The sequence below is a fragment of the Ictalurus furcatus genome, chromosome 2 (assembly GCF_023375685.1).
Source record: "Ictalurus furcatus strain D&B chromosome 2, Billie_1.0, whole genome shotgun sequence".
Taxonomy (NCBI): Eukaryota; Metazoa; Chordata; class Actinopteri; order Siluriformes; family Ictaluridae; genus Ictalurus; species Ictalurus furcatus.
Genome location: NC_071256.1, coordinates 9,951,982 through 9,979,493, shown reverse-complemented (window position 1 = coordinate 9,979,493; position 27,512 = coordinate 9,951,982). Strand labels below are relative to the sequence as shown.

Below are 27,512 nucleotides of genomic sequence, written 5' to 3'. Positions count from 1 at the left end.
ATTGGCTGTTGTGGAAGTCAGTTAAGCACTTCAACACACCACTTCCGCTTTCAGAAGGAAATCGGACAACATACGGACTCAATTCACAAGTAAGATGGCATTTCGTGGGGACTTTCAATCCAAAAGTATGTAGATCTGATGTCGTACAATTCAATTTAGGGGTCGGTCCAGGAAACCCATAAAACTCGGGAGGAATTGTACGTCTAAACCTGCATATATGAGTGGACAGCATTGCGCCATTTGCTCCCATTCCCAAGTTTGTGCAGGAGGTGAAAATTGAAGACTCAGAAGATACGGCCGGTCAGATGGCTTCTCCGCCTCTTGCCCGCTCATACTGATTGTTGAGACGCCTCTGCTTCTTGGCTGGATTGCGCACAATGAAAGGCATGTGACAATCTCTCAAATCCTTTTGGAAAATGTCGGCCCACTCTACTTTACAACATTGCTTCGGTTCATTGATGTGAGGGCATTCGTTTATGCACAGCTCTCTTAAGATCCCTCCGAAGCATCTCAATGGGGTTGAAGTCTAGACTTTGACTCGGCCATTACAACACCTTGATTTCATTTTTCTTCTTTAGCCATTCGGATGTCGGATTGATGGGGTGTTTGGGATCATTGTCCTGCTGCATGACCCAATTTGAGCCCAGCTTAAGCTGCTGGACAGATGGCCTGACATCTGTCTCAAGAATATTCTGGAGTTCATGGTTGTCTCAATGGCTGCAGGTTTCCCCAGGTCCTGTGGCTGCAAAACAAGCCCAAAACATCACCCCTCCACCACCATGCTACACAGTTGTTACGAGGTTTTCGGTGGTGTGAGGTGGTGATACGCTGTGTTTGGTTTCCACCTTGGCCTCATGAGTCCAAAGGATATTGTTTCAGAACATTTGTGGTTTGTTCAGATGCAATTTTGTAAACCAAGTCTGTCACCATATTCTTTTTGGAGAGAAGGTCTTTTTTTCTAGACTGGTTCAGTCTTTTTCTGATTGTGCTGTCATGAACGTAAACACTTAATGTGCTTACAGAGGCTTGTAGTTAACATGATGTAGCTCTTGGGTTTTTCTTTACATCTTTGAGCATTCAAATTTCTGACCTTCGACCGAATTTGCTGGGACACTCACTCCTGGGAAGATTGGCAACTGCCTTGAAGGCTCTCCATTTGTAAACAATCCTTCTCACTGTAGAATGGGGAATTTGGAGACGGCCTTATAAGCCTTCCCAGTATGATGAGCAGCAATAGTTGCTTTTCTGAGGTCATGGCTGATGTCCTTTCTTCTTGGCATGATGCACCAGTGCACCAAACTGTCACAAATTCTGCTTTTATAGAGGGAGTCACACTTTTTGATGATTAACTATTCCTGTGCATTTCATTAGTAACAGCTGGCTACTAATTACTCTCCTAATGATTGTGGAAGTAGGAAGGGTTTACATATTTTGTCCCACCTGGTTTCTGAATGTTGGTTTACTTTCTTGGAGAAAATTTTATGTTAAAATCTGTGGGTTTTTTTGTTGTCACTTGGGTTGAGGTTATCTGTTTGTTTGTAAAAGTTGGAGGAGACCACACAATTGTTGTTTAGGCCCTGATACAACAAAAACATACAATTGAAGGAAGGTGTACTTTCTTTTTCCCCCAAGACTATATACTGTATACAGTGATTGTTCTATAATAATTACCTAGTAACAGAGTGGCTTGGGTTTGGTTTCTGGATTGGTGGATCAGTACATGTTGGAAACCCACTAAGCAGAAGTTAAGCCAATTATTTCTACAAAGTTCTTCAAGGAAACTGATCAACAAGAGCAGAACAGGTTTCAAAGTTTCCACTTCAAGTCTCAACCAGAAGAGTAAGGAGTGGACTTTTCAGTGCAGGAGAAATCCGAGAGTCGAGTTTGAAAAGTGGAGCTGAGCTCACGTGCAGTGCTTGAGAGGTAATTATTTTTGCTTGGTGGGTTTTAGTGTAATTACTAATAAGACAGAAAAGCCCAGGAGATTGAGCTGTCAAGAAGCACTGACAAAAAACAACAACAACAAACAAACAAACAAACAAAAAAACTGTTATCCACTCAAACGGTAGCACAGGCAAAGTTAGTAAGATAAAAAAATAAGGCTTTTTATAAAAATAATTTAAAAAAAAAAACACTGTCTGGTGGTAACTAAAATATTTATTTATTTTTTTCAAACAAAGGGATATGTTTAATCAGTCCATTCAGGATTTTGTGATTTTGCATTCGCAGAAATAAACACAAAAGCAAGCAAACTCCGAAATATTCGGAGGAGCTTGCGATTTTTAAAAATTTCCGCAGATTTGCGCCAAGACACGTCATGTGACGTAATCACAACACGCGTTCAGACAGAGCCTTCTTTGATTCACGTGCGTCGACCACGAGTACAGCCGAAAGGTCTCATTTACCATCAAACATTACTGTGCAAAGCAGTTTCCTGCAATTGTGTTTTGAGACGCAAATTCTGAAAAAAGAATCAAGCATTTTTGGCTGCAACAATCACAAAAAGACTGTTAAAGAGACCGAAGGAGTGATACAGCAACCAGATAGTTCGGCATCTATCAAAACTGGTCAGGTTTAGAGCGATTCCACATTTATCTACAACAAACTAATACAATAAAACTGAGCTTCGTTAAAGTTCTGAGAATGGTCGAGTAGATATAGGAAGTTTGCAAACTGTAACGATCAGCCCACCAAGACCATTAGCTAGCTACAGCTGTGAGCAAACCTTAGCTAGCTAGAGCTAATTCGCCGGATAACCATGCTGGAATTCCGCAAAAAATATGTAAATGTTTAACTTCTAAACCGTAATAAAGGTCAACATATAGTATAGTGTATAATAGTTAAACTTTTCCAATGTAAACTGTCTGCCATGTTGAATTTCACGTGATTTCCAGGACTTGGGAAGGTGGTAGATATGGATGTAACTGCAGGGTGTGTACTCGTCTATGTTTTATATCACAGTGCTGCTGAATTCTCAAATCTGATTGGTCAGAAGCTGTTGATTCAGTTTCTGTAAACAGCAGCTCTGACAGCATCACAGACTGTAACTGAAATCGCAGGATTAACGTTAACGTGCTCGTTCTAATATTCTTTCTTTTCATACTAACGGCGCATCCGAAGGGGCTTGTACGGTGGACGCTCCACATAATCCAAGCTTTCAGGTATAATAATCCTAATCGAATGAATGTGCTTAATGATCAAGCTCCTTCTTATCTCAGAAATCTTCCTACACCACATTCATCTAGCACATTTTTAAGATCTTCTGAAAGGATTCTTCTGCATGTCCCTCGATCCCGTTTAAAAACTAAGGGGGATTGAGCTTTTTCAGTTTCCGCCCCTCGTTTATGGAATCGATTGCCACTGGACATCCGCCTTGCACCCTCAATTATCAATTTTAAAAAGAGGCTGAAAACATATCTCTTCTCCCACGTGGTTTAATCTAATTTTTACTATTGTCTGTCTTTTTTTTTTTTTGGTTTTATTCTGTTTTCTATTTAACTTTTCTTACTCTGTTCAGCACTTTGGTCAGCTTTGCTGTGTTAAGAGTGCTATATAATTACAATTTACTTACATGTAAGACATGAAGACATCAAGAAAAATTTGTTGATATGGTGGAGTTAAGTTTTCTATATGGAAAGTCTATTTAACATTTATAGAAGGAGGCTCCAGTGTGAGTGCAAAGACTTCAGGACAGAGGAACGTATATATATATATATATATATATATATATATATATATATATATATATATATATATATATATAACAGCATAAATCGCTGTGTTGAAGGAGGAATAAAACACTCAGGGACAATACTCAGAAGCTAAGTCTAATGAATGTGTTAAGCATTAGAGTGGATTAAGATAGAAAGAGAGCAGAGGAAAAATGACTGATGATTGTTTACCTGTTCGTTGTTTTGCCTGGAAAAGAGTCGAAATGCAGGCATTCGGAAAAGCCCTCTCCTCTGGGACTGGACAGAACCAAGAGACTGTGATTAACATCTGGGCTAATTAACAACCACATTCATGCCTAAAATTATCAGAATGATTATTCTCCTGAATTAGACATTAGAAGAAATATCAGTCGACTGTGAAAGTTGAAATGAAGCCATCAGTAGGTGAAATGAGAGAGACAGAGTGCGCGCGTGTGTGTGTGTGTGTGTGTGTGTCTTACAGCAAGGACATCATCTTCATAGCTGGTGACCTGTTTATAATATGGTGAGCCTGATAACACCCTCCACGCCGTGATGCCACAGCGAGCGGCCATGGAGGCGGCGCCCTCGTCTGACCGGCATCCACCCACCAGCAGCAATCTGACACAGATAAATATTAAATATCTCAATGTCCCTAAGTCAAAAAGACACAACTAATTAATAAATGAGAGAAAATCCCAAGAGACTGGACTGCCAGAATGCATGAACCATTCACCGTAAAGGGTTTTTTTTTGGATAATTAAAAACAAATCAGTATCAAATCTCTGAAATGCCTTGCCACATGGTCTTTAAGAAGAGATATGAGGAAAGTTTTATGCTGTATTATTTCATAAAATTATATTTTATATATATATATATAAAGAAAATCACACTCATTGAGGCTGAATCTCTCTCCATACTAAAGCTGCACCAAATGGACCAAAATATATCACGATACTCGTGGACATTTCTATGATACACGATAATTTAGCTGACAAACAGTAGTAAAAAAATTTTTTTTTTAAAGCGTTAAACTGAGTTTGACAATACTTTTCTTTAAGATTAAGGGTTTTTTTTAATTATTTTAATGTCAAATCAATGGCATCAGTTCAGTACCAATTAATTTGTTATTAAAAATGTTTAAAAAATTTGTTTGTTTTTTTTAAAACATCACCATAACAACGATATCTCAGAAAAGTGCATGACGTAATCATTTAGCACGATATCGATATTATAGATAGATCACTCAACCTTAATTGTGATCATGATACATCTCGGATAATAAGCAAGACGGTTAAATACACCTGTGTCGCATTTTAAAATAATACAACCAGAAATGAGAAAAGCTTTTATTGAAGTATTCACTCACATATGTCATGCTCCTGCGAGATCAGTATTAAAAAAAAAAAAAAAAAAAAAAAAGTCATTACTGAGACATTATTTTACTGGAAAAATATCATCTGGTCTTTTTCCAATCTAATTTTGGGGAACCTATGCACTGTACGCCGTAGCCTCAGATTCCTGTTCCTGGTGGTCAGAAGTGGAACCTGATGTTGCTTTTCTGTACACCACGGTTGTAAAGAGTGGTTATTTGAGTTACCGTAGGCCTTTCTGTCAGCTTAAACCAGTCTGGACATTCTCCCATCAACCAAACATTTTTGTAGCGAGGTGTCAATAACCATAAATGCTAAAGGCTTAACCGTAGATGTTGGAGCCTCGGACGTCTAATCTAACAACTCAGACAGAATGACTGAAGAGAAGCTCCAATTGATGCAGGTAAGAAGGAGAGCTCATCATCAGGCTATGTATTAAAGCTGCACTTCCATCTCGAGGATTTGTAATGATATAAACCCTATATCTCATAATAAAAAGGACTGAATCCCATATCCATTACACATACTCAATATGACTTATCCGAAAGAATAACTAGAAATAAACATATTTCTGCTCAGCACGTGCACTGTGATGGATCCAGAGCTGTTTGAAATGAAACACTATTCACTTGATCAAAAATTTCAAATCATGGCACGGAAGTGCTGATTCAGGTGAACACCACCCGAAGGACATTTCACATAACCACCATCAGAGGACAAATCACTACAAACAAGCAGAAGAAGCAGCCGCCTTTATTTTTCACGTATACATTATAGAATAGTGAAATTCTCTTCTTCGCATATCGCAGATTGTTAGGAAGTGGGGGTCAGAGCGCAGGGTCAGCCATGAAACAGCTCCACTGAAGTAGAGAAGGCAGCTTGGCGGTGCTTGGGCTTGAACCCTCAACCTGATGGGGCAGTGGTGGCTTGGCGGTTAAGGATCTGGGTTATTGATCAGAAGGTCAGGGGTTCAAGCCCCAGCACTGCCGGGCTGCCACTGTTGGGCCATTGAGCATAGAGCAACCCTCTCTGCTCCAGGAGTGCCATATCATAGCTGGCCCTGTGTTCTGACCCCAACCTCCTAACATGCTGGGATATGCGATGAAAAAAGGTATTTCACTGTGCTGTAATGTATATGTGGGCAATAAAGACATCATCAACCTTCTGATCAATAACCCAGAGCCTTTAGGAGTTGGTAAGCAGGTCCATTAGGCTGTTGATATAACAGTCACTTCACATCCAACAAGCAGAAAAAGACATAAAACAAACATTAAACATAACACACTACAACTGGTTCATATATTCCTCGGTGGCAAAGCACCTTGAAGCTCTGAAGCGTGCTACTCATCTTTTTTTGCTGCACTATACAGGTGAAGCAAGGAGGCAGTCGGCCTGTTGGTATAAACTATTTGAACTAGTTATATTAATTAGCTTGAATAGATTTTCAGAATCAGAAATATGGCAGGATGACAAAACACTGAACAAGTTACAGTACAATTCAGCACAAAAACTGCTATGTAACACTAATGCTAGCACAACACACAGCCATGCAAACAAAGATGCTAGTAGAACAGCGCAGCTCATAGCTAAAGTGCTTAGGCAAACATGACATGTTTCATCACTAGAGACATGAAGATTACAGCTACTGAGATTCTCTCAGGGGTGTAAGTACTTGTCTGTTTAAACGCACATCATTAACTGCTTATACATTGAGTGAGTTGAGCAGCCTAATTAATTAGACTTGCACAACATGGGACTGCGCAGGACAGGACAGATTTCACTTGGGCTAGCTAATGAATTTATGATCCGTTCACTCCTAAACACCATCAGTCTGCTGTAGCTGTGCGTCCATCCACACTCTATCCACTATATACTCTACATGCCACAAATAGCACTATTACTACTACTATTATTATTATTATTACTACTACTACTACTATTATTATTATTATTATTACTAGCACTATTATTATTACTACTACTACTATTATTAATACTACTACTACTATTATTACTACTACTACTACTACTATTATTACTGCTACTACTACTACTACTACTATTATTATTATTACTACTACTATTATTAATACTACTACTACTACTACTACTATTATTACTACTACTATTATTAATACTACTACTACTACTACTACTACTATTATTATTACTACTACTATTACTACTACTACTACTACTACTATTATTACTACTACTATTATTATTATTAGTACTACTACTACTACTATTATTATTACTACTACTACTATTATTACTACTACTATTATTATTATTAATACTACTACTATTATTACTACTACTACTATTATTACTGCTACTACTATTACTACTATTATTATTACTACTACTACTATTATTAATACTACTACTATTACTACTACTATTATTACTACTACTATTATTATTATTACTACTACTATTACTACTACTATTATTACTACTACTACTATTATTACTACTACGACTATTATTACTACTACTACTACTATTACTACTACTATTATTATTACTACTACTACTACTATTATTACTACTATGACTATTATTATTACTACTACTGTTATTATTAATACTACTACTACTACTATTATTACTACTACTACTATTATTATTACTACTACTACTATTACTAGTACTATTATTATTACTAATACTACTACTACTATTATCACTACTACTACTACTATTATTATTACTACTACTACTATTACTACTACTACTATTATTACTACTACTACTACTACTACTACTATTATTATTACAACTACTACTACTACTACTACTATTATTATTACTACTACTATTATTAATACTGCTATTACTACTACTACAACTATTACTACTTGTACTACTACTACTACTACGACTACTATTACTATTAGGAAGCATCTTTGATAATACATTCACATCTACCCCAGGCATACCTGGCTGCTCAATAACAACCCACAGCTCTCTCTGGAGGTGTGAAGAGGAAAGTGTGAAGCCTTCTTGGCCAAACAAGGAAATGAGTGGCCCATTAAGATACCAATAGTCTGAGAGTAGATTATGTAATTAAAAATTCTGACATCTGGATAGCTGGCCAGTTGAACAACATCCAATCAGAGCCTTAAAGAACGAAGCAATCAACTGACAAAGGACAAGCATTCTTCAGCAGAGGAGCAGGACCTCAGCAGCCCAGCCAGCACATACCCTGATGATGTAACAAGCGCAACTGCAAGAAAAAAGTTCAAAACCAAACTAAACTAATCAGAGAATCTCCAGAAACTCTCAGGGCAGACTTCATACACACAAATGAGAAGAGGGGACAGAAAAGAGAGAGAAAAAAAAAACAAAAAACAAAAAAAACAAACAGACCTACTCTTCCATACAGAACACCCAAATCCCCGGCACTCAGCACTCTGCTCAAAAGCCATGAGACAACTGTACCTGGACACTACACCAAAATTCTATATTAATGATCCAGGGCTCAGAGGATCGTCTTGAACAGTATGAGAGAGACTCTGAAGGACTGAAAGCTCTAACTGAGAAGGAGAAGGCCTCTCTCTCTCCCCTACAACTGCAGCAACAGAAGAGGCCACAGTCTCACCTTCACGCTTACACACAGCTCCTCTCCCCCTACACCACACCTAGATCAACAGTGTCCATTCACAGCATCCAAGAGTGCCTTTCAGAACTGGAAATGGAGATTGCTGAATTCAAAGAACGCAAACTCCAAGAAAGATACTGTTGAACAGCTATGGCCCTGTTTACACTAGAGCGTTTGCATTTTAAAACGCATAACTTTTACTACGGTTACGCCTGCCGTCTACACTACTCCGGCATTTTCGATGCCTGAAAATGGAGACTTTTGGAAATGCCAAAGACCCCGTTTTAGTTTGAAAACTCCGGGCTCGCGTTTCAATGACTACGTTTACATGGACAGCAGTAATCTAATTAGTGACCTTACTCTGAGTAAGATAATAATGTGATTAAGGTGTTTACATGAGTCGCTTTTAGAATACTCCTGTCATGTTCCCGTTTTACATGTTATAGAACATAGTTAGATTAACATCCCGTGTCAATACGTCACCGCGCCACGCCGTCCCTCCAGAATTTCACGTATCAACATACAGTTCGTCTTCGGTATGGTACCGTATACAGTTTTGGGTGTTTTTATTTATTTTTTTTTTTACGAACGTTTTAAGTGCAGTTAATTATTTGTCATGCTATACGTGCTAATAGACAACTGCTTGAAGCGGTGGGTGTGTCCCAAATCGCGTAGTTACCGTCTATATAGTAGCCGAGATACACGTATTTTCCCCACTACAGGCCTATAGTAGGAAAGTATGCGATTTGGGACACAGCCGAACTCTCTTGTTCGCCGTAAAACTGCCGTGTGTGATCGTGTCCTGTCGCAAAATGCGGTGAAAACTCCCACATGACGTTCATAATGTGATTAAGGTGTTTACATGTCACTACTACACGTCCATAATGCGACTAAAACAGGAGTACTCCATCTGTCTTAATTCGATTATTGCTTACTTCAATTATGACCTTAATTAGATTAAGGTAAGTAAAAATTGCTGTTTACATGGTAGTTTCTTAATTAGAGTATGGTCTTAATCGGATTAAGAGTGGATTATTGTTGTCCATGTAAACGCAGCTAGTGTAAACAGACCGAAACGAAGACTTTTGAAAACGAAGGCGTGGCTGCCCACATTCACTCGTGATTGGGTTTTCTGGATCATTGCGTATCCTTCCCTGATTCGTCAAGCCCTTACCATATGACCATTACGCTACCGTGATCATAAACAACAACAACAACAACAACAACAACAACAACATGGAGACTGAACCGCAAGCTTTGCTGGCTTTGTCGTCATTCTTAGCAGCCATTGTACAGTTAAATTCTGTATTTTATAATACTGCAGCTGCCTACATGCGCAAGAGCCGAGCTATGATTAGAGCAATCGGCAACAGATCTCATTTCAAGCGATGTAAACCCCTACATGGAACGCCGGTTTTGGGGTTAGACCAAAAGGAAGTGAGCCGCGTGGTGATAAGGCTTCTTGACCCATAAGCCATTTGAGCAGCCCGCATTAAGAGCAGCAAAAAAAAGCCTACGTTAAAAAGAAACAATATCCCTTATTGTTTATTTCATTACGAGTTTGACTGCTTATGTGACCTATGCATCCGTTTTTACCATGATGTGTAGTGTGGACGGAGATCATTTCTGAAACACAACGGAAACGCCAGTGTGGACGAGGATCGTTTTAATTTTGAAACCGCACTAGTGTAAACAGGGTCTAAGGGACGAGTTGAAGGCTCTCAACGAAGAGAGCAGCAACAAAATAGGTCTGCTGGAGTTGAAATTAAAAGATCTTCAAAAAGATAACAAAAGCAGTAAATAACATTGTGTGCAAAATAAGAAAAAAAACTCCAAGAAAAAAAAGAAAAAGACATCCTATTGCACAGCATTAATGCAAAACTGGAGAATCTAAGCAGAACATCCAATCAAGCTCCCCCCCAGTCACCACTCTACAGACTCACAGACTAACAGTGAGCAGCCTGTCTTAGAGAATGGCCAGGAGACCAGAAGCAGCACTGTCACACAGCCAGCTGAACACAGTTCTCCTCAAGCTGACAACCCTCAAACAAACCATCAAACCCCACAATGCTCTCGGAAGGCATCCCCCAAAAACAGCCATTTTAATAGACTCAAACGGCAAGTTTTTACACCACAGAAAGCTCTTAACTACACACAGAGTCGGCAAATTATGGTGCCCCACAACCAAACGTGCGCTCCAGCTCCTCTGCCAGTTCACTCTGAACAACCCGCAGAACATCATCATCATCATCCACACAGGAACCAACGACCTGTGGTTGTCATAAGAATGGACAAACAGCCTGGCAGCGAATTTCCAGAGGCCAACATCACCATCTCCACTCTGCTGCTCAGGAGGCACTACCCTGCCAACCTCATTAACACCATCAACCAGAGGATCAGATTCTGCAATCTGGCATAGGAGGCAAAATGTGTGACATCATGAAATCCATGTACTCAGACAACAGGCATGAAGTAAAAATTGGGAATAAAAGAACAGATTTCTTCCCCTAAAGATGTGGAGCTAGACAGGGCTGCAATTCGAGTCCAACCTTATTCAACATGTACATCAAATGATGTATAGTGCACTTCATTAATATTGGCACCCTTGGTAAATATGAGCAAAAAAAAGGCTGTGAAAAGTTGTCTTTATTGTTTAACCTTTTTATCTCTTGTTCAAAAGATTCACAAAAATACTCTGCTCTCATGGATCTCAAACATTTGCAAACACAACACAGGTTTATCCAAAAAAAAAACTTTGTTAAATATAAGTGTGCAACAATTATTGGCACCCTTTTAGTCAATACTTTGTGCAAGCTCCCTTTGCCAAGATAACAGCTCTGAGTCTTCTCCTATAACGCCTGATGAGGTTGGAGAATACATGGCAAGGGATCTGAGACCGTTCCTCCATACAGAATCTCTCCAGATCCTTCAAATTTCGAGGTCCACGCTGGTGGACTCTCCTCTTCAGTTCACCCCACAGGTTTTCTATGGGTTTCATGTCAGAGGACTGGGATGGCCATGGCAAGACCTTGATTTTGTTGTCAGTAAAGCGTTTCTGTGTTGATTTTGATGCATGTTTTGGATCATTGCCCTGCTGGAAGATCCAACCACGGCCCATTTTACGCTTTCTGGCAGAGGCAGGCAGGTTTTCCTTTAATATCTGTTGATATTTGATAGAGTCCATGATGCCACGTATCCTAACAAAATGTGCAGGTCCTCTGGCAGAAAAACAGCCCCAAAACATTAAAGAGCCGCCACCATATTTAACCGTGGATATGAGGTACTTTTCCATATGGCTACTTCTCTGTGTGCACCAAAACCACCTCTGGTGTTTGTTGTCAGAAAGCTCCATCTTGCTTTCATCTGACCATAGAACCCCAGCCCATTTGAAGTTCCAGTAGTGTCTGGCAAACTGGAGACGTTTGAGTTTGTTCTCTGCAATTCCCCAGCTGTGATTCTTGGAGATTTTTCGGCCACTTGAACCATCCTCTTCACAGTGCACTGAGACAATATAGACACACGTTCAATTCCAGGGTGATTCATAACTTTTCCAGTTGACTGGAACTTCTTAATTATTGCCCTGATGGTGGAAATGGGCATTTTCACTGCTTGTGCTATTTTCTTATAGCCACTTCCCATTTTGTGAAGCTCAACAACCTTTTGCCGCACATCACAGCTATACTCCTTGGTCTAAGGGAATTTGGCCTGTGGGTTACCTTATATTTATACCCCTGTGGAATAGGAAGTTAAACAATAAAGACAATTTTTTACAGCCTTCTTTGCTCATATATACCAAAGGTGCCAAAATTACTGGAGGGCACTGTAGCAGTGTTACTGGAACAATCCGCAACACCTGGCCTCACGTGAGGTGAAATTCCTCTTCTATGCAGATGACCTGGTGCTGCTGTCAGCCACTGTACAAGGGCTCCAGCAGCATCTGGACCTGCCGGAGAACTACTGCGACAACTGTGCCATGACAGTCAATCAGACAAAAAACTAAAACAAAGACTACGTTTACATGGACAGCAATAATCTAATTATTGACCTTACTCTTTAAGATAATTAAGATAATAATGTGATTAAGGTGTTTACATGAGTCGCTTTTAGAATACTCCTGTCACGTTCCCGTTTTACATGTTATAGAACATAATTAGATTAATAGCCCGCGTCATTACCTCACCGCGCCACGCCGTCCCTCCAGAATTTCACGTATCAACATACAGTTCGTCTTCGTTATGGTACCGTATACAGTTTTGGGTGTTTTTATTTAATTTTTTTACGGACGCTTTAAGTGCAGTTAATTATTTGTCATGCTATACGTGCTAATAGACAACTGCTTGAAGCCATGGGCTGCGTCCCATCCGCGTACTTACCGTCTATATAGTAGCCGAGATACATGTATTTTTCCCCACTACAGGCCTATAGTAGGCAAGTATGCGGTTTGGGATGCAGCCGAACTCTCTTGTTTGCCGTAAAACGTAAAACTGCCGTGTGTGATCGTGTCCTGTCGCAAATTGCAGTGAAAACTCTCACACGACGTTCATCATGCGATTAATGTGTTTACATGTCTGTAATACACTTCCAAAATGCGACTAAAATAGGAGTACTCCACCTGTCTTAATTCGATTATTGCTTACTTCGAGAATGACCTTAATTAGATTAAGGTAAGTAAAAATTGCTGTTTACATGGTAGTTTCTTAATCAAAGTATGGTCTTAATCGGGTTGAGAGTGGATTATTGTTGTCCATGTAAATGAACTGAATGATTCCCTCCCCCCCTAAAAAAAGCCAGATTACAGGAAACCAGGCACAACTTCACTCTGGGAAACACACTCTACATTACGTCCACCTTGTCTTAAAAATCAGTGCTTCAGGTAGCTTCGGTCTGGCAGTGAACGCATTAAAAGAGAAAGCGAGAAGAGCTTTCTACACTATTAAAGGGACATTTACCCAAGGAGACATCCAGTCACAATTTGGTGCAAGCTTTCTGGCAGTATTATTATGCCTACAGCTCTTTATGGATTTGAAGTGTGGGGCCAGTTCTGTCAGGACAACTAGTCTAGATGGAACAAAACACCCCATAGATTCCCCGCATGCAGAATTCTGTCCAAACGTTCTGAGAGTGCAGAGAACACCACCAACTAACGTGCACACAGCTGAATTAGGCAGATATCCCTTAATTCTAAATATTCACAAAAAAAAACCAAAAACAATCTCTTCAATTCTGGACTCATCTTAAATCAAGCTCCTCTAATACACTTCAAAACGAAGCCCTTAAAACCCAAGAGCTAGGCCCTAAAATCAGTCCCCTCTATCGGCTGGCTTTGAAACTCACAAACCCACCAACATCTAACCATCAGTTTCAGACCAGCTCATCTAATCGAAGCCAATTTAGAATAAAGCAAATCATACAAACTAGTAAAAATGCATTTCTGGACCACTGGGGAAAGCGAAAGTAAAAACCAAAGTAAACTAGAATGTTATCGGGCCCTAAACACAAAATACGAGCCGGGAGAATACCTCTTAAGCGTCAGACGTACAAAACAGAGACGGATCCTTACAAAATCCTAAAGAATCATAGAGAAAGGCAGACACAAACAAACATGGCTTCCAAAGGAAGAAAGAGTGTGCTGTCTCTGTAAGACTGGTGAGGCTGAGACGGAGCCACACTTTCTCCTTCACTGTAATACCTTCCGTGACACAAGAGAAAAATACTTTGAAAATTTCTCTAAGCTCTTACCACGGTTTTCCAACCGAAGGCAGGTGCTACTGGGGTCGGAGTCACCACGCACCTGCTGCAGCAAAATTCATCTCGGAGCTGCACATGCTCAGAAACCATCTACTGCTCGGATCTCGGCTCACTGGACAATCGTACACACTCGTACTGCTTATTTACTCATTCCTAATTTACCTTACTGTATTTTATTTCATCATATGGCATTAAATGTACAGAATTATCATAACCTTTATACTTTTGTCCTCCACTGGCACCTTGCATTTTGTCACTTTATTTTTAATTGCTTATTTCTGTAATTAATATTTTTTATTCTTGAAAAAAAAAATATTCCTAATATCGTTTTTATTTTATTTTATTATTATTGTTGTTGTTGCTTTATTCTCCTTTCTTATCTATATTGATGCTTTGGCAATATTGTATGTAAACAACCATGACAATAAAGTGCTTTGAATTGAAAGAGAGACAGAGATGAAGACCGTCTCAAAGCCAGAGCTTCCAGAAACTTCATCAGTTAAACCAAAGACCAGTGTGAGAAGATGATAAGAGAAGAAAGCAGGCAGCCACACAGCTAATCTCAATCACACACGCGCGCACACAAACGCACTTTAACACAAGTTGAACACTGCCCCCTGGTGACAGTCTAGAGGGGAGTACTGTCCTTTCTTTCTCTCTGTCTCTCGCTCTCTCTCTCACACACACTCACACACACACTATTGCACATCAAAATGTCTTTCAGCAGCAACAATCAGGAGAATCACTAACGCATGTTAATAATAACTGATGATGACTATGATCATCACAATATGCTTTCCTAATGCATCATGGATATCATCATATCTGTTTATGTATTTTTTTTCAATATAAATATAATTACAAACTGATCGTAGCAGCTGATGCGGTGTTAACATTTTGTACTTAATCTTTCACACTGCAAAATGATACAAACCGCAAAAAAAAAAAAAAAACAACATAAAAAATAGAGAAACAGTAAAAGATTAAGTATTTGCGGCTTCAGTCAGCAAATCACATGTTTTAACATGCTTTCGCTGTTAAATTTTTAATAAATAAATAAATAAATAAATAAACCGCAACACTATTGTACTGCTGTCAGTCTGTAAACAAACACGATACGGTATATTGTGATACACATCACACATCGTAGCAATGCCTTAAAGCACTTATGCATGAGAACGTTCCCCTCGACCGACCTGAACTTCAACCATCTTCTTGCTACGCTGGGGTAGTTGGTAAAGAAAATAAAGCGTAGGAGCACAAGAAAAACATGAAACAACAGAGTGCTGTGGTTGATCCTAGCAAGCCTAGCGATGGAATAAAAAGGATGGATAGAAGACGTATTAACTCGCATTAACGTGCGCTTAAAATATACAGCTATAGCCTTTAACTGTAACAGTGTACCTAATAAACCAAGCCTGTACGATCAAGTATGGAATGCTCTGGAACCATTATTTTGAATAATGGGCACTTTAAAATCCAGGTCATACCTCGCGGTCCACAATGAATTAGAAAACGGAGAAACAAATTGATTTCTACATCTGTCAGAGTGTTATTACACAGCCTTCAGGCCTTCGGTGTAATTTTATAAACTGGCAACTTGGAACAGGAATGTTAAAAGCCTAGTGGAAGTGCATAACTTTTTTTTTTTTTTTTGGACATGGCTTTCAAACTTTTTACAGTTTAGTAGTACACAGGACTGAACTAGCTCGTCTGAGAAGATTCATAAGGAACTATAACGCTGATGTACAGTGTATTAAAGCTGTATAGGTGCGTCCGAGTCTACTCACCTGTGGCCCGGATGATAGATGGCCGCCGTGACGCCACTGCAATAGTGGGTGGAGAAACTGAAGGTGTGACTTTCCTGGAAGCCCTGGTTGGTTCCGGTACTGAAAGTCAAACAGTTATGGGAAGATCGTTAGCCAAGTAGAAGGCCAGCTCATCTCATCATACATACAGAGTGAGAGTGTGTTCAAATGTTGTTGTTGTTTTTAAATGAAGGTGAACATCAAAAAGGCATTGTAAAAAGATGTGGCCAGGAAAGAGGATCTCGTTTACTCACCGCTAACCGTTCCAATCTAAACTTCTTTAATAACTTAAAGACTCGATGAACTTGTGCTTGTGCTCAATCTAGTGATTTGATCATCTTACAAAATTTACAGTTTGTTTTCCTCATCGATAACAGCTTGTAAGTAAGATCCGGGAAGCTCGTGGGCAGAAAAGGATACAAAAGATATCATCCGCTCCATATCCCATGGGCGGAGCACCTGAGGCTGGCTTGACTTGGTCCTTTCACAATGAATAGCACTTTTGATCATTATTATTTGAACTGGGAAAAGTACAGATCGAACATGAGGGTTAAATGTATGGGAGCCCAAAAGTATCACGATTTTTGGTAACTTCAGCCCAAATAGAATTATGTCTGTAAAAGCTACAGTATCCACATGAGACAAACTGCAGTATTTAAAAGATCCACTCAAGCAACGTGACTAAGGTTGAATGAAAGATTTATACACTGACAGAAGTATAGTATAGAGAAGTATAGCCTTACAAGATCCCTAGATAGAAAACAGCTTTATTTTCCACAAGCACCAGTAAAACGGTTAATTAAAATAGCTGAGATTCCCACTTTTCGTTCGCTGAATCTGCTGGCCTGCGTGCTTAATAGAAAAAGAAAATTATGTAGCGTTAATGTTTTCCTCTTAAAATAAGTCCAGAGAAGAACCTGATAATTGGAATGGAGGCTCAGTTCATTAGCGTGTCTCTGCCAGGCATCAAATAATCAGAAACATGTTTGAGCTGCTGAGCGGCGTTTCGTGCGCGTCACGGTTTGGCTGCTTTCCACATCAATTATATGGCATTACGGTCGACAGAAGGGGTCTAACACGCCATGAAAAAAATTGTCATCAACACAGATTGTGTTTTTAAGCTTCATTTGAGTCATGCTTTCCCTTTGCCCTACAATACACTATTCATACACCTGACAACCCTCTTAGGTCTTCAAACACGTCAATAATACATTTAGAACGATAATGACCTAATCTTATATTGGTGCTAAGGATTGTTTACGAGGTCGCGATAAAATAAACACAACTTGGCTTTTCAATCAGTTGTCTAGCTATTTTTTTTTGGGACTCGTTTATAAGATTGATCATCGGCACATACTGTAACCGAGTTGACCCAGCATGACGTCATCCTCAGACCTTCAACCCAACAAGGAAGTAGTTTTAGTCTTAGATTTATGATGTGTATGGATGTCTCAAGGAAGATGTTTAGATTCTATAAGTGTATTATCCAAAATAATGCCGCGTTTAAATAAAGGTCATCGGGAACGCCGGACTGTCTGCTCGACCCCGAGTTCAGCGAGTGACGTCAAATTATCACGGCTACTCACGGCGTCAGCAGTAAACACGGCGGCACTTCTTAGCTTTACTCTCTCTGCGATTATCAGCTTTAGCGCAATCAGCGTACAGACATACCCGCTTGTTAAATCTGTAACACTGTCTGTATAGTTCACAGCTAGATAGCTTGTTGCTAATAAAGGATGAATATGTCCGTCTGTCCCACCCCACTTTGCCAAAAGCACACGGAGTTCAAAAATAACTATTCTGAACTATGATTTCCCACTTCTGAGGTAAGCAGAAGGAAATCAGAATATAAATAAGACATGAATAAAACATGACTGGGGCCAAAATCATCTTTTTTGGTCCCAAAGTTGTTGTTTTTTTTTTTTTTTGTGCCACTTTTACCTGACCAGATAGCTCTTGAGCTGGCCACTGTAGGTGATCACAAGCAGCTCTGCGGACCACTGAGCACTAGCTGTGTATTCCAGGAAGATCAAGCCAGCGGCAGCGTAGCTGAAATCTCCAGGAAAACTCACAGCCTGAGGGGAGACGAAGACAAGACAGACAGAAAGAAAGAGGCAAAGAGAAAGATGAACAACAAGCTCACGGTGATGCGAGTGAGACATCAATCCAAAACTCGGTGTGCAGAGAAACTACAGCGTGTGCGAGCACTTCATTTCTGCGTGCACTGAGCACTCGCACGTGCGTATGTGCGTGCTTTCCTCGCGCTCGGCAGGGTGTACACCACAGGCGACTGCTTTTACATACGCGGGAAGCCCGGGTACCTCTAAAATTTCATTCAAAATGTGACAAATTGTTTACCAAAGTGCCTCCATCATTCATCAAACTTCAAAATTTGAGCAAATTTCGTGAATGATCAAATATCTCACTGCGATATCACACTGTTCGTTCATTAACCTCAAACTGTATTCAGTGAACAGCACAGCCTAAGTGAAAGTCTCTTTTAAAAATAGAAAGAGAGAGACAAGGGAGAGAGAGAGAGAGAGAGGTAGATAGAAAGACAGAGACAAAGAGAGAGAGAGAGAGAGAGAGAGACAGAGAGGTAGATAGAAAGACAAAGACAAAGAGTGAGAGAGATTGAGAGAGAGAGAGACAGAGAGAGACAGAGAGGTAGATAGAAAGACAGACAAAGAAAGAGAGAGACTGCGAGGTAGATAGAGAGATACAGACAAAGAGAGAGACAGGGAAAAGTAGATAGAGATACAGACAGGGAGACAGATAGAGGTAAATAGAGAGAGACAGGAGCAGAGAGAGAGACACACAGGTAGATAGAGAGACAGGAGCAAAGAGAGAGAGACACAGGTAGATAGAGAGACAGGAGCAAAGAGAGAGAGACACAGGTAGATAGAGAGACAGGAGCAAAGAGAGAGAGACACAGGTAGATAGAGAGACAGGAGCAAAGAGAGAGAGACACAGGTAGATAGAGAGACAGGAGCAAAGAGAGAGAGACACAGGTAGATAGAGAGACAGGAGCAAAGAGAGAGAGACACAGGTAGATAGAGAGACAGGAGCAAAGAGAGAGACACAGGTAGATAGAGAGACAGGAGCAAAGAGAGAGAGACACAGGTAGATAGAGAGACAGGAGCAAAGAGAGAGAGACAGGTAGATAGAGAGAGGAGCAAAGAGAGAGAGAGAAGCAAAGAGAGAGTCAGGAGCAGAGAGAGAGAGAGACACACACAGGTAGATCGAGAGACAGAAGCAAAGAGAGAGAGTGACACAAGCAAAGCGAGAGAGAGAGAGACAGGTAGATAGAGAGAGGAGCAAAGAGAGAGAGAGAAGCAAAGAGAGAGGCAGGAGCAGAGAGAGAGAGACACACAGGTAGATCGAGAGACAGAAGCAAAGCGAGAGAGAGAGAGACAGGTAGACAGAGAGACAGAAGCAAAGAGAGAGAGAGAAGCAAAGAGAGAGGGAGAGAGACAGGAGCAGAGAGAGAAAGAGAGAGGTAGATAGAGAGAAAGAAGCAAAGGGAGAGAGAGAGGGAGAGAGGTAGATAGAGAGAAAGAAGCAGAGAGAGAGAGGTAGAGGTAGAGAGAGAGAGAGAGAGACAGGGAGAGGTAGATAGAGAGACAGAAGCAAAGAGAGATAGACAGAGAGATAGATACAAAGAGAGAAAGACAGACTGATAAAGAGAGCTGATGCAACCACAATGCAAAAGTGCTACTCAAAAAACAAAGCAAAAATAATCTCTCAATGTAGAGTCTCTGCAGCTCTCAGTACAATTGCTTCAGACATGTATATGACATTTCTTAGAAATAAAAAAGAAAGCTCGGAGACAGCGTGTATCTCCGAAGATCCACCACTGATACAGTGTGACATGAAGGACAGAATGGTAAAAAGGAACACAGAGAAATTGCCTACAATGATAATATGGTGAGATTAATAGGTCATTTATTCTGGCAGATATTCAAGGAGGGACAAAAGGAGGACTGAGTCACACTGGGAGAGAACTGGCAGCGAGAGCTCGCCCTCAGTGTCCAAAATGCCACCTCATTCTTTTCTCTTATTCACACTATTCCCTACATCATTATACTGCCCTGTCCAATAACAGTTACAGAAAAGTCGTCAACATCTCCCGACCAATCAGATTTGAGAATTCAACAGCGCAGTGCTATATATGGTAATCCGGTTTTCTGAGAATTTATGAACAACTCCAAAGCGTTTTTTGCCCTGTATGAATGATGAGCACTTTCACTGCGAGGCTGAAGCAGTACTACGGTATCAGGACATGTCTGAAAACATGAATAATTCAGGCTATTCTGCATGTCTGTAAATCCAGCACACTGGAGATCTACGTAAATCTCAAACAAATTCAGGTTCTGGCTTTGGTCATCTTTTGGAGAAGATGGGCGACATCATGGAGGGCAAGAAAATGAGCGATATCTGTGTGCATCGTAAGCTCTGCTAATTGAGACACGCGAATAATTCGCTGCTCTGCTCTTGTAACTAGCGAATCGTATATGAAGGCGAATCTGATGAGTTGCGCTTCGGAAAGGTTAGCGGACATTCGAACAGAGTTGAATTTGAGGGAACTTGGACTCTAGCAGCAAAATGCATCAAATCCAGGCGGTCAAGATGGGGTCACCTGAGGCAAATCAGCACCGCTCTCTCTCCATATGAAAAACAATAGCGGATTGTTCACTGATCATGTGTAGGTGGCCTTTCACCTCCTTCTGAACTGACTTCACATTCAGAGCATGCAAAATCATTTCAAAAGGAGGACAATTTATACAGCTAATGCATAGACAATGCAACCCGAGTGGAAATCCAAAACAATCCTGTTCCGGAAGTCCAACGCTCGGTACGTTATGTCTCAGAAGTCAAATTGGGAAACCAAACCATCAAGCTGCAGAAATACAGAGCTGAGAGAGAAGCAGAGGGAAGAAGAGGATTAGGTTCGAGGTGCTTACTGGCGGGATGACGAAGAGTTCACTGCCCATCAGGTCGAAGACTCGCACAGTGCCAGTGCTATCAGCATACGCCAGCAAAGCGCAGTCATGACTCCACGCCACCTTCTTCCACTGTGGAGACGGGTCCTTCGGCACTACAAATCCAAAGATCGCAAAACGATCATTAGTGTCGAAGTCACTGCCTAACACGTCAGGTCACAATTTTTTACATTTTAGCGTGAACATCCTGCGCTGTTCATAAAATGTGCTGCTTTAATAATTGAAAGTGATTTTTAAAGTTTGTGACAGTGTGGAGCATCAAATTCACATCTAACATCCAATCACTTAATAGTAAAAGGAGGTGAGAAAAGTCATTATCGCTATGAACGTTCATCTCTGGTAGAAAGAGACGTGTCCTTCCAATCCTAAATTTACAGTGGGAATGTGCTCAAAATAAAAAATGAAAACATGACTGAGTCAAATACATTGTCACGTCCCAAGTTTAGGCATGAAAGAAGTCTGACCCCAGGGTGACTGACAAGAGCTGACAGCCAATCAGAGCTGAGAGAGCGCAAACAAACGAGAGTGTACTGTTACACGGTTGTGACGTGTTTTAGTTGGAGAGCTCATGATCACTAATAAGTCAGTAGATAACAGATAATAAACATAGATTGGGTAATAACAACACATATCAGAAGTAACCAGATATTTACGCTGAATTTTAGCTAGCTAGAGTTAGCTAAAGTCTGATACATCTGATACAGTAAGATGAGAGTCTATAGACATTAACTGATCAATACAGTTGATTACAAGCACCTTCAGTTAAAATGTGATTTACCAACAAATTCTATAATGTTTTGCACCGAGTCATGTGCCTTTCTCAAGACCTAAAACAGGAGGAGGTAAAATAAATCATGCTGCCAGGATAATGGAGTAATGGATTATTAATGTGAACATGTGGCTGTTAGAGCGCAGCATTATTCATTTTCAAAAGTTTCCTCAACCATATGGTGACTCCTGCTATTCAGAGAGAGAAGGAAAGAGTATGAGTGAAGAAGAAGAAGAAGAAGAAGAACAACAACAACAACATCACCCACAACATCATCATCTGAGTCAGTGTGTGAGAACATGCGGAAGTGCATAAGCTCAGCATGTTTTATTAAGTTTAATCCAAGAATCATCATCCACAGCTAGAGTCAAAACCAGGACACAAGGATAATCCACAATCAAACCGCAAAAACGTGCAAGGATCAAACTAGGTAGTACTAGAAGTAGAGTAGTACTAGAGTGAATGAGTGAGCGAGAAAGGAGTAACCGAGTGAATGAGAAAGGAGTAACCGAGTGAATGAGAAAGGAATAACCGAGTGAATGAGAAAGGAATAACCGAGTGAATGAGAAAGGAATAACCGAGTGAATGAGAAAGGAGTAACCGAGTGAATGAGTAAGGTGTAACCGAGTGAATGAGAAAGGAGTAACCGAGTGAATGAGTGAATGAGAAAGGAATAACCGAGTGAATGAGAAAGGAATAACCGAGTGAATGAGAAAGGAGTAACCGAGTGAGTGAGTAAGGTGTAACCGAGTGAATGAGAAAGGAGTAACCGAGTGAATGAGTAAGGTGTAACCGAGTGAATGAGAAAGGAGTAACCGAGTGAATGAGTGAATGAGAAAGGAGTAACCGAGTGAATGAGTGAATGAGAAAGGAGTAACCGAGTGAATGAGTGAGTGAGAAAGGAGTAACCGAGTGAATGAGTGAGTGAGAAAGGAGTAACCGAGTGAATGAGTGAGTGAGAAAGGAGTAACCGAGTGAATGAGAAAGGAATAACCGAGTGAATGAGAAAGGAGTAACCGAGTGAATGAGTAAGGCGTAACCAAGTGAGTGAGTAAGGAGTAACCGAGTGACCGAGTGTGTGAGTAAGGAGTAACCGAGTGAGTGAGTAAGGAGTAACCGAGTTACCGAGTGAGTGAGTAAGGAGTAACCGACTGAGTGAGTGAGTGAGTAAGGAGTAACCGACTGAGTGAGTGAGTGAGTAAGGAGTAACCGACTGAGTGAGTGAGTGAGTAAGGAGTAACCGACTGAATGAGTGAGCGAGAAAGGAGTAACCGACTGAGTGAGTGAGCGAGAAAGGAGTAACCGACGGAGTGAGTGAGCGAAAAAGGAGTAACCGAGTGAGTGAGAAAGGAGTAACCGAGTGAATGAGTGAATGAGAAAGGAGTAACCGAGTGAGTGAGAAAGGAGTAACCGAGTGAATGAGTGAATGAGAAAGGAGTAACCGAGTGAATGAGAAAGGAGTAACCGAGTGAGTGAGTGAGTAACCGAGTGAGTGAGTGAGCGAGACAGGAGTAACCGAGTGAGTGAGTGAGTAAGGAGTGAGTGAGTGAGTGAGAGAGACAGGAGTAACCGAGTGAGTGAGTAAGGTGTAACCGAGTGAATGAGAAAGGAGTAACCGAGTGAATGAGTAAGGTGTAACCGAGTGAATGAGAAAGGAGTAACCGAGTGAATGAGTGAATGAGAAAGGAGTAACCGAGTGAATGAGTGAATGAGAAAGGAGTAACCGAGTGAATGAGTGAGTGAGAAAGGAGTAACCGAGTGAATGAGAAAGGAGTAACCGAGTGAGTGAGTAAGGCGTAACCAAGTGAGTGAGTAAGGAGTAACCGAGTGACCGAGTGTGTGAGTAAGGAGTAACCAAGTGAGTGAGTAAGGAGTAACCGAGTGACCGAGTGTGTGAGTAAGGAGTAACCGAGTGAGTGAGTAAGGAGTAACCGAGTTACCGAGTGTGTGAGTAAGGAGTAACCGACTGAGTGAGTGAGTGAGTAAGGAGTAACCGACTGAGTGAGTGAGTAAGGAGTAACCGACTGAGTGAGTGAGCGAGAAAGGAGTAACCGAGTGAGTGAGTGAGCGAGAAAGGAGTAACCGAGTGAGTGAGAAAGGAGTAACCGAGTGAGTGAGTGAGTAACCGAGTGAGTGAGTGAGCGAGACAGGAGTAACCGAGTGAGTGAGTGAGTAAGGAGTGAGTGAGTGAGTGAGTGAGTAACCGAGTGAGTGAGTGAGTAAGGAGTGAGTGAGTGAGTGAGTGAGTAACCGAGTGAGTGAGTGAGCGAGACAGGAGTAACCGAGTGAGTGAGAAAGGAGTAACCGAGTGAATGAGAAAGGAGTAACCGAGTGAATGAGTGAATGAGAAAGGAGTAACCAAGTGAATGAGTGAATGAGAAAGGAGTAGCCAAGTGAATGAGTAAGGAGTAGCCGAGTGAATGAGTGAATGAGAAAGGAGTAACCGAGTGAATGAGAAAGGAGTAGCCGAGTGAATGAGTGAATGAGAAAGGAGTAACCGAGTGAATGAGAAAGGAGTAACCGAGTGAGTGAGTAAGGCGTAACCGAGTGAGTGAGTAAGGCGTAACCGAGTGAGTGAGTAAGGAGTGAGTGAGTGAGCGAGACAGGAGTAACCGAGTGAGTGAGTGAGTGAGTAAGGCGTAACCGAGTGAGTGACAGTGAGTGAGTAGTAACTGAGTGAGTGAGTGAGTGACTGACAGTGAGTGAGTGAGTGAGTGGTAACTGAGTGAGTAGTAACTGAGTGAGGGAGGGACTAACTGACAGTGAGTGAGTGAGTGAGGGACTAACTGACAGTGAGTGAGTGAGTGAGTGAGTGAGGGACTAACTGACAGTGAGTGAGTGAGTGATTGAGTGAGTAGTAAATGAGTGAGTGACAGTGACTGACAGTGAGTGAGTGACAGGGAGTGAGGGACTAACTGACAGTGAGTGAGTGAGTAGTAACTGAGTGAGTGAGTGACAGACTAACTGACAGTGAGTGAGTGGTAGTGATATTGAGTAGTAACTGAGTGAGTAGTAAGTGAGTGAGTGAGGGACTAACTGACAGTGAGAGAGAGACTGAATGTGAGTGAGTAGTAACCAAGGTTATAATTGTAAACGAAAATGAACGAAATAACGAAAACTAGGTGTGAAAAAACATTGTCGTTAACTGAAATCGAAATAAAACGAGGCATTACAAAAAAACGATAACTAACTAAAACTGTATTGTCTGTTTGCTAAACTAACTAAAATAAAATACAATGATAGAGTAAAAGTCCTTAGTTTTCGTCTTTGACAATGTCTTTCATAGAGCAAATATCTTTCAGAGTTGACATTTCCGACTGGGAACCCGGAAATTACGACATTCCATGTCAAATTGAACACAGCATAATCCATGCTCCCCGCCTGGCATCATAGCGGTACCGAAAATCGAAAGAAGGCGGCAGAAGCCTATTTGGGATTACCTCTGAATATGACTGTGTTAGATAAAAGCACGTGTCTTGCAGTGGAAGGTGGTGTAAAGGGAAAAATCCCATGAATTTGAAAGTACATTTGATCAGCGTGCACAAGGAGGCTAACCTAGCTTACCTTAATAAGGTAAAGGAGAACGCCAAGCCCCCCTCCCCCGAAACAGAAGCTAAGGTACAGGGCTAGGCAGCATGACGGAGACAACCGCAGGACAGAGAACATTACAGCAGTGCTTTCACCCGCGAACCGATAGCTGCTGGTTAGTAAATACGCAGGAACACCACAAGCGGGAGGAAGCGTTGGTTAACATGTTCATTGGATTACTGGGATGTCTACACAACTGTGTGAGTCAACTGCCTTCAAAAAGTTCACCACTTTACTCAAACCAAAGTTCAAAACACCTGGAGCAGCAATAGTCAACAGCCTTATTGGGGCTAAGATGGATACGGCAAAGCAGAAATTAAAAGAGATCATTAAGGATGTGAAGAAGCTGACCCAATGTGTTGGAGCAAGAGAGGATTAACAGCATCTTTCATGGGTGTGTCAGCTTGTTTTTATCATCCGCCCAGAGGCCAGGTTCCCCATGCTCTGCTTAACCTGCACCAATTGGAGCACCCACACACAGGGTGAGCTGACCCTCTAGAGTTTATTGTTTTTTATTATTATTATTTGTTTCATGTTCTTTTCTCAGATTGAGCTCCCTGACACTCCTGGCTCTTAAGCAATGTCATATGTGGCTCACGAATGAGTTGAATACACACTGTTCATGTATCTCTTCTTTAATCTGTTGCTTATTTAGGTTTTTACCTGGCACACCTCATTTGCACATTTTGCACTTACTGCGGCGTCTTGTGTAGACTGTTTACATATTTGTGCCCATATGTACATTTTTTGTACTGGGGTTACTGTTGAATATATATGTCTAAAATTGTATGATGTTTTCCTTGAGTTTTTATTACACAATACTTTTTCTGGCCTTGACAAATAACCCATATTATAAAAGACTAAAACTAACACTAAAACTAATAAAAACTAAAATACAACTAAGCATTTTCAAAAAATAGAAACTTAACTAAACTAGCAAACCCGCTTTAAAAACTAATTAAAACTAAACTGAATTTGAAAAGTCAAAACAAAATAAAAACTAATGAAAAATGCAAAACTATAATAACCTTGGTAGTAACTGAGTGAGTGACTGACAGTGAGTGAGTAGTAACTGAGTGAGTGAGGGACTAACTGACAGTGAGTGAGTGAGTAGTAACTGAGTGAGTGAGTGAGTGAGTGAGGGACTAACTGACAGTGAGTGAGTAGTAACTGAGTGAGTAAGTGAATGACTGACTGACAGCGAGTGAGTGGTAACTGACTGAGTGAGAGTGACTGGCAGTGAGTGAGTGAGTAGTAACTGAGTGAGTGAGTGAGGGACTAACTGACAGTGAGTGAGTGAGTGAGTGAGGGACTAACTGACAGTGAGTGAGTGAGTGAGGGACTAACTGACAGTGAGTGAGTGAGTGAGGGACTAACTGACAGTGAGTGAGTGAGTGAGTGAGGGACTAACTGACAGTGAGTGAGTGAGTGAGGGACTAACTGACAGTGAGTGAGTGAGTGAGGGACTAACTGACAGTGAGTGAGTAGTAACTGAGTGAGTAAGTGAATGACTGACTGACAGCGAGTGAGTGGTAACTGACTGAGTGAGAGTGACTGGCAGTGAGTGAGTGAGTAGTAACTGAGTGAGTGAGTGAGGGACTAACTGACAGTGAGTGAGTGAGTGAGGGACTAACTGACAGTGAGTGAGTGAGTGAGTGAGGGACTAACTGACAGTGAGTGAGGGACTAACTGACAGTGAGTGAGTGAGTGAGGGACTAACTGACAGTGAGTGAGTGAGTGAGGGACTAACTGACAGTGAGTGAGTGAGTGAGGGACTAACTGACAGTGAGTGAGTGAGTGAGGGACTAACTGACAGTGAGTGAGTGAGTGAGTAGTAAATGAGTGAGTGACAGTGAATGAGTGACTGACTGACAGTGAGTGAGTGACAGGGAGTGAGTAGTAACTGAGTGAGTGAGTGACAGTGAGT

General features: G+C 41.0%; 1 protein-coding gene across 2 annotated transcripts in view; it reads right to left on the bottom strand.

Moving 5' to 3' along the window:
- The window catches only part of nbas (NBAS subunit of NRZ tethering complex), a 269,126-nt gene that overhangs the window by 220,029 nt on the left and 21,585 nt on the right, over positions 1 to 27,512 (bottom strand). For both annotated transcript variants that reach the window (XM_053647154.1, XM_053647162.1), the window contains exons 7-11: positions 21,190 to 21,323; positions 18,167 to 18,300; positions 16,208 to 16,306; positions 4,172 to 4,310; positions 3,903 to 3,968 (exon numbers count right to left, since the gene is read on the bottom strand). In XM_053647154.1, coding sequence (XP_053503129.1) covers positions 3,903 to 3,968; positions 4,172 to 4,310; positions 16,208 to 16,306; positions 18,167 to 18,300; positions 21,190 to 21,323 — 572 coding nt within the window. The remainder of the gene's footprint in view (positions 1 to 3,902; positions 3,969 to 4,171; positions 4,311 to 16,207; positions 16,307 to 18,166; positions 18,301 to 21,189; positions 21,324 to 27,512) is intronic.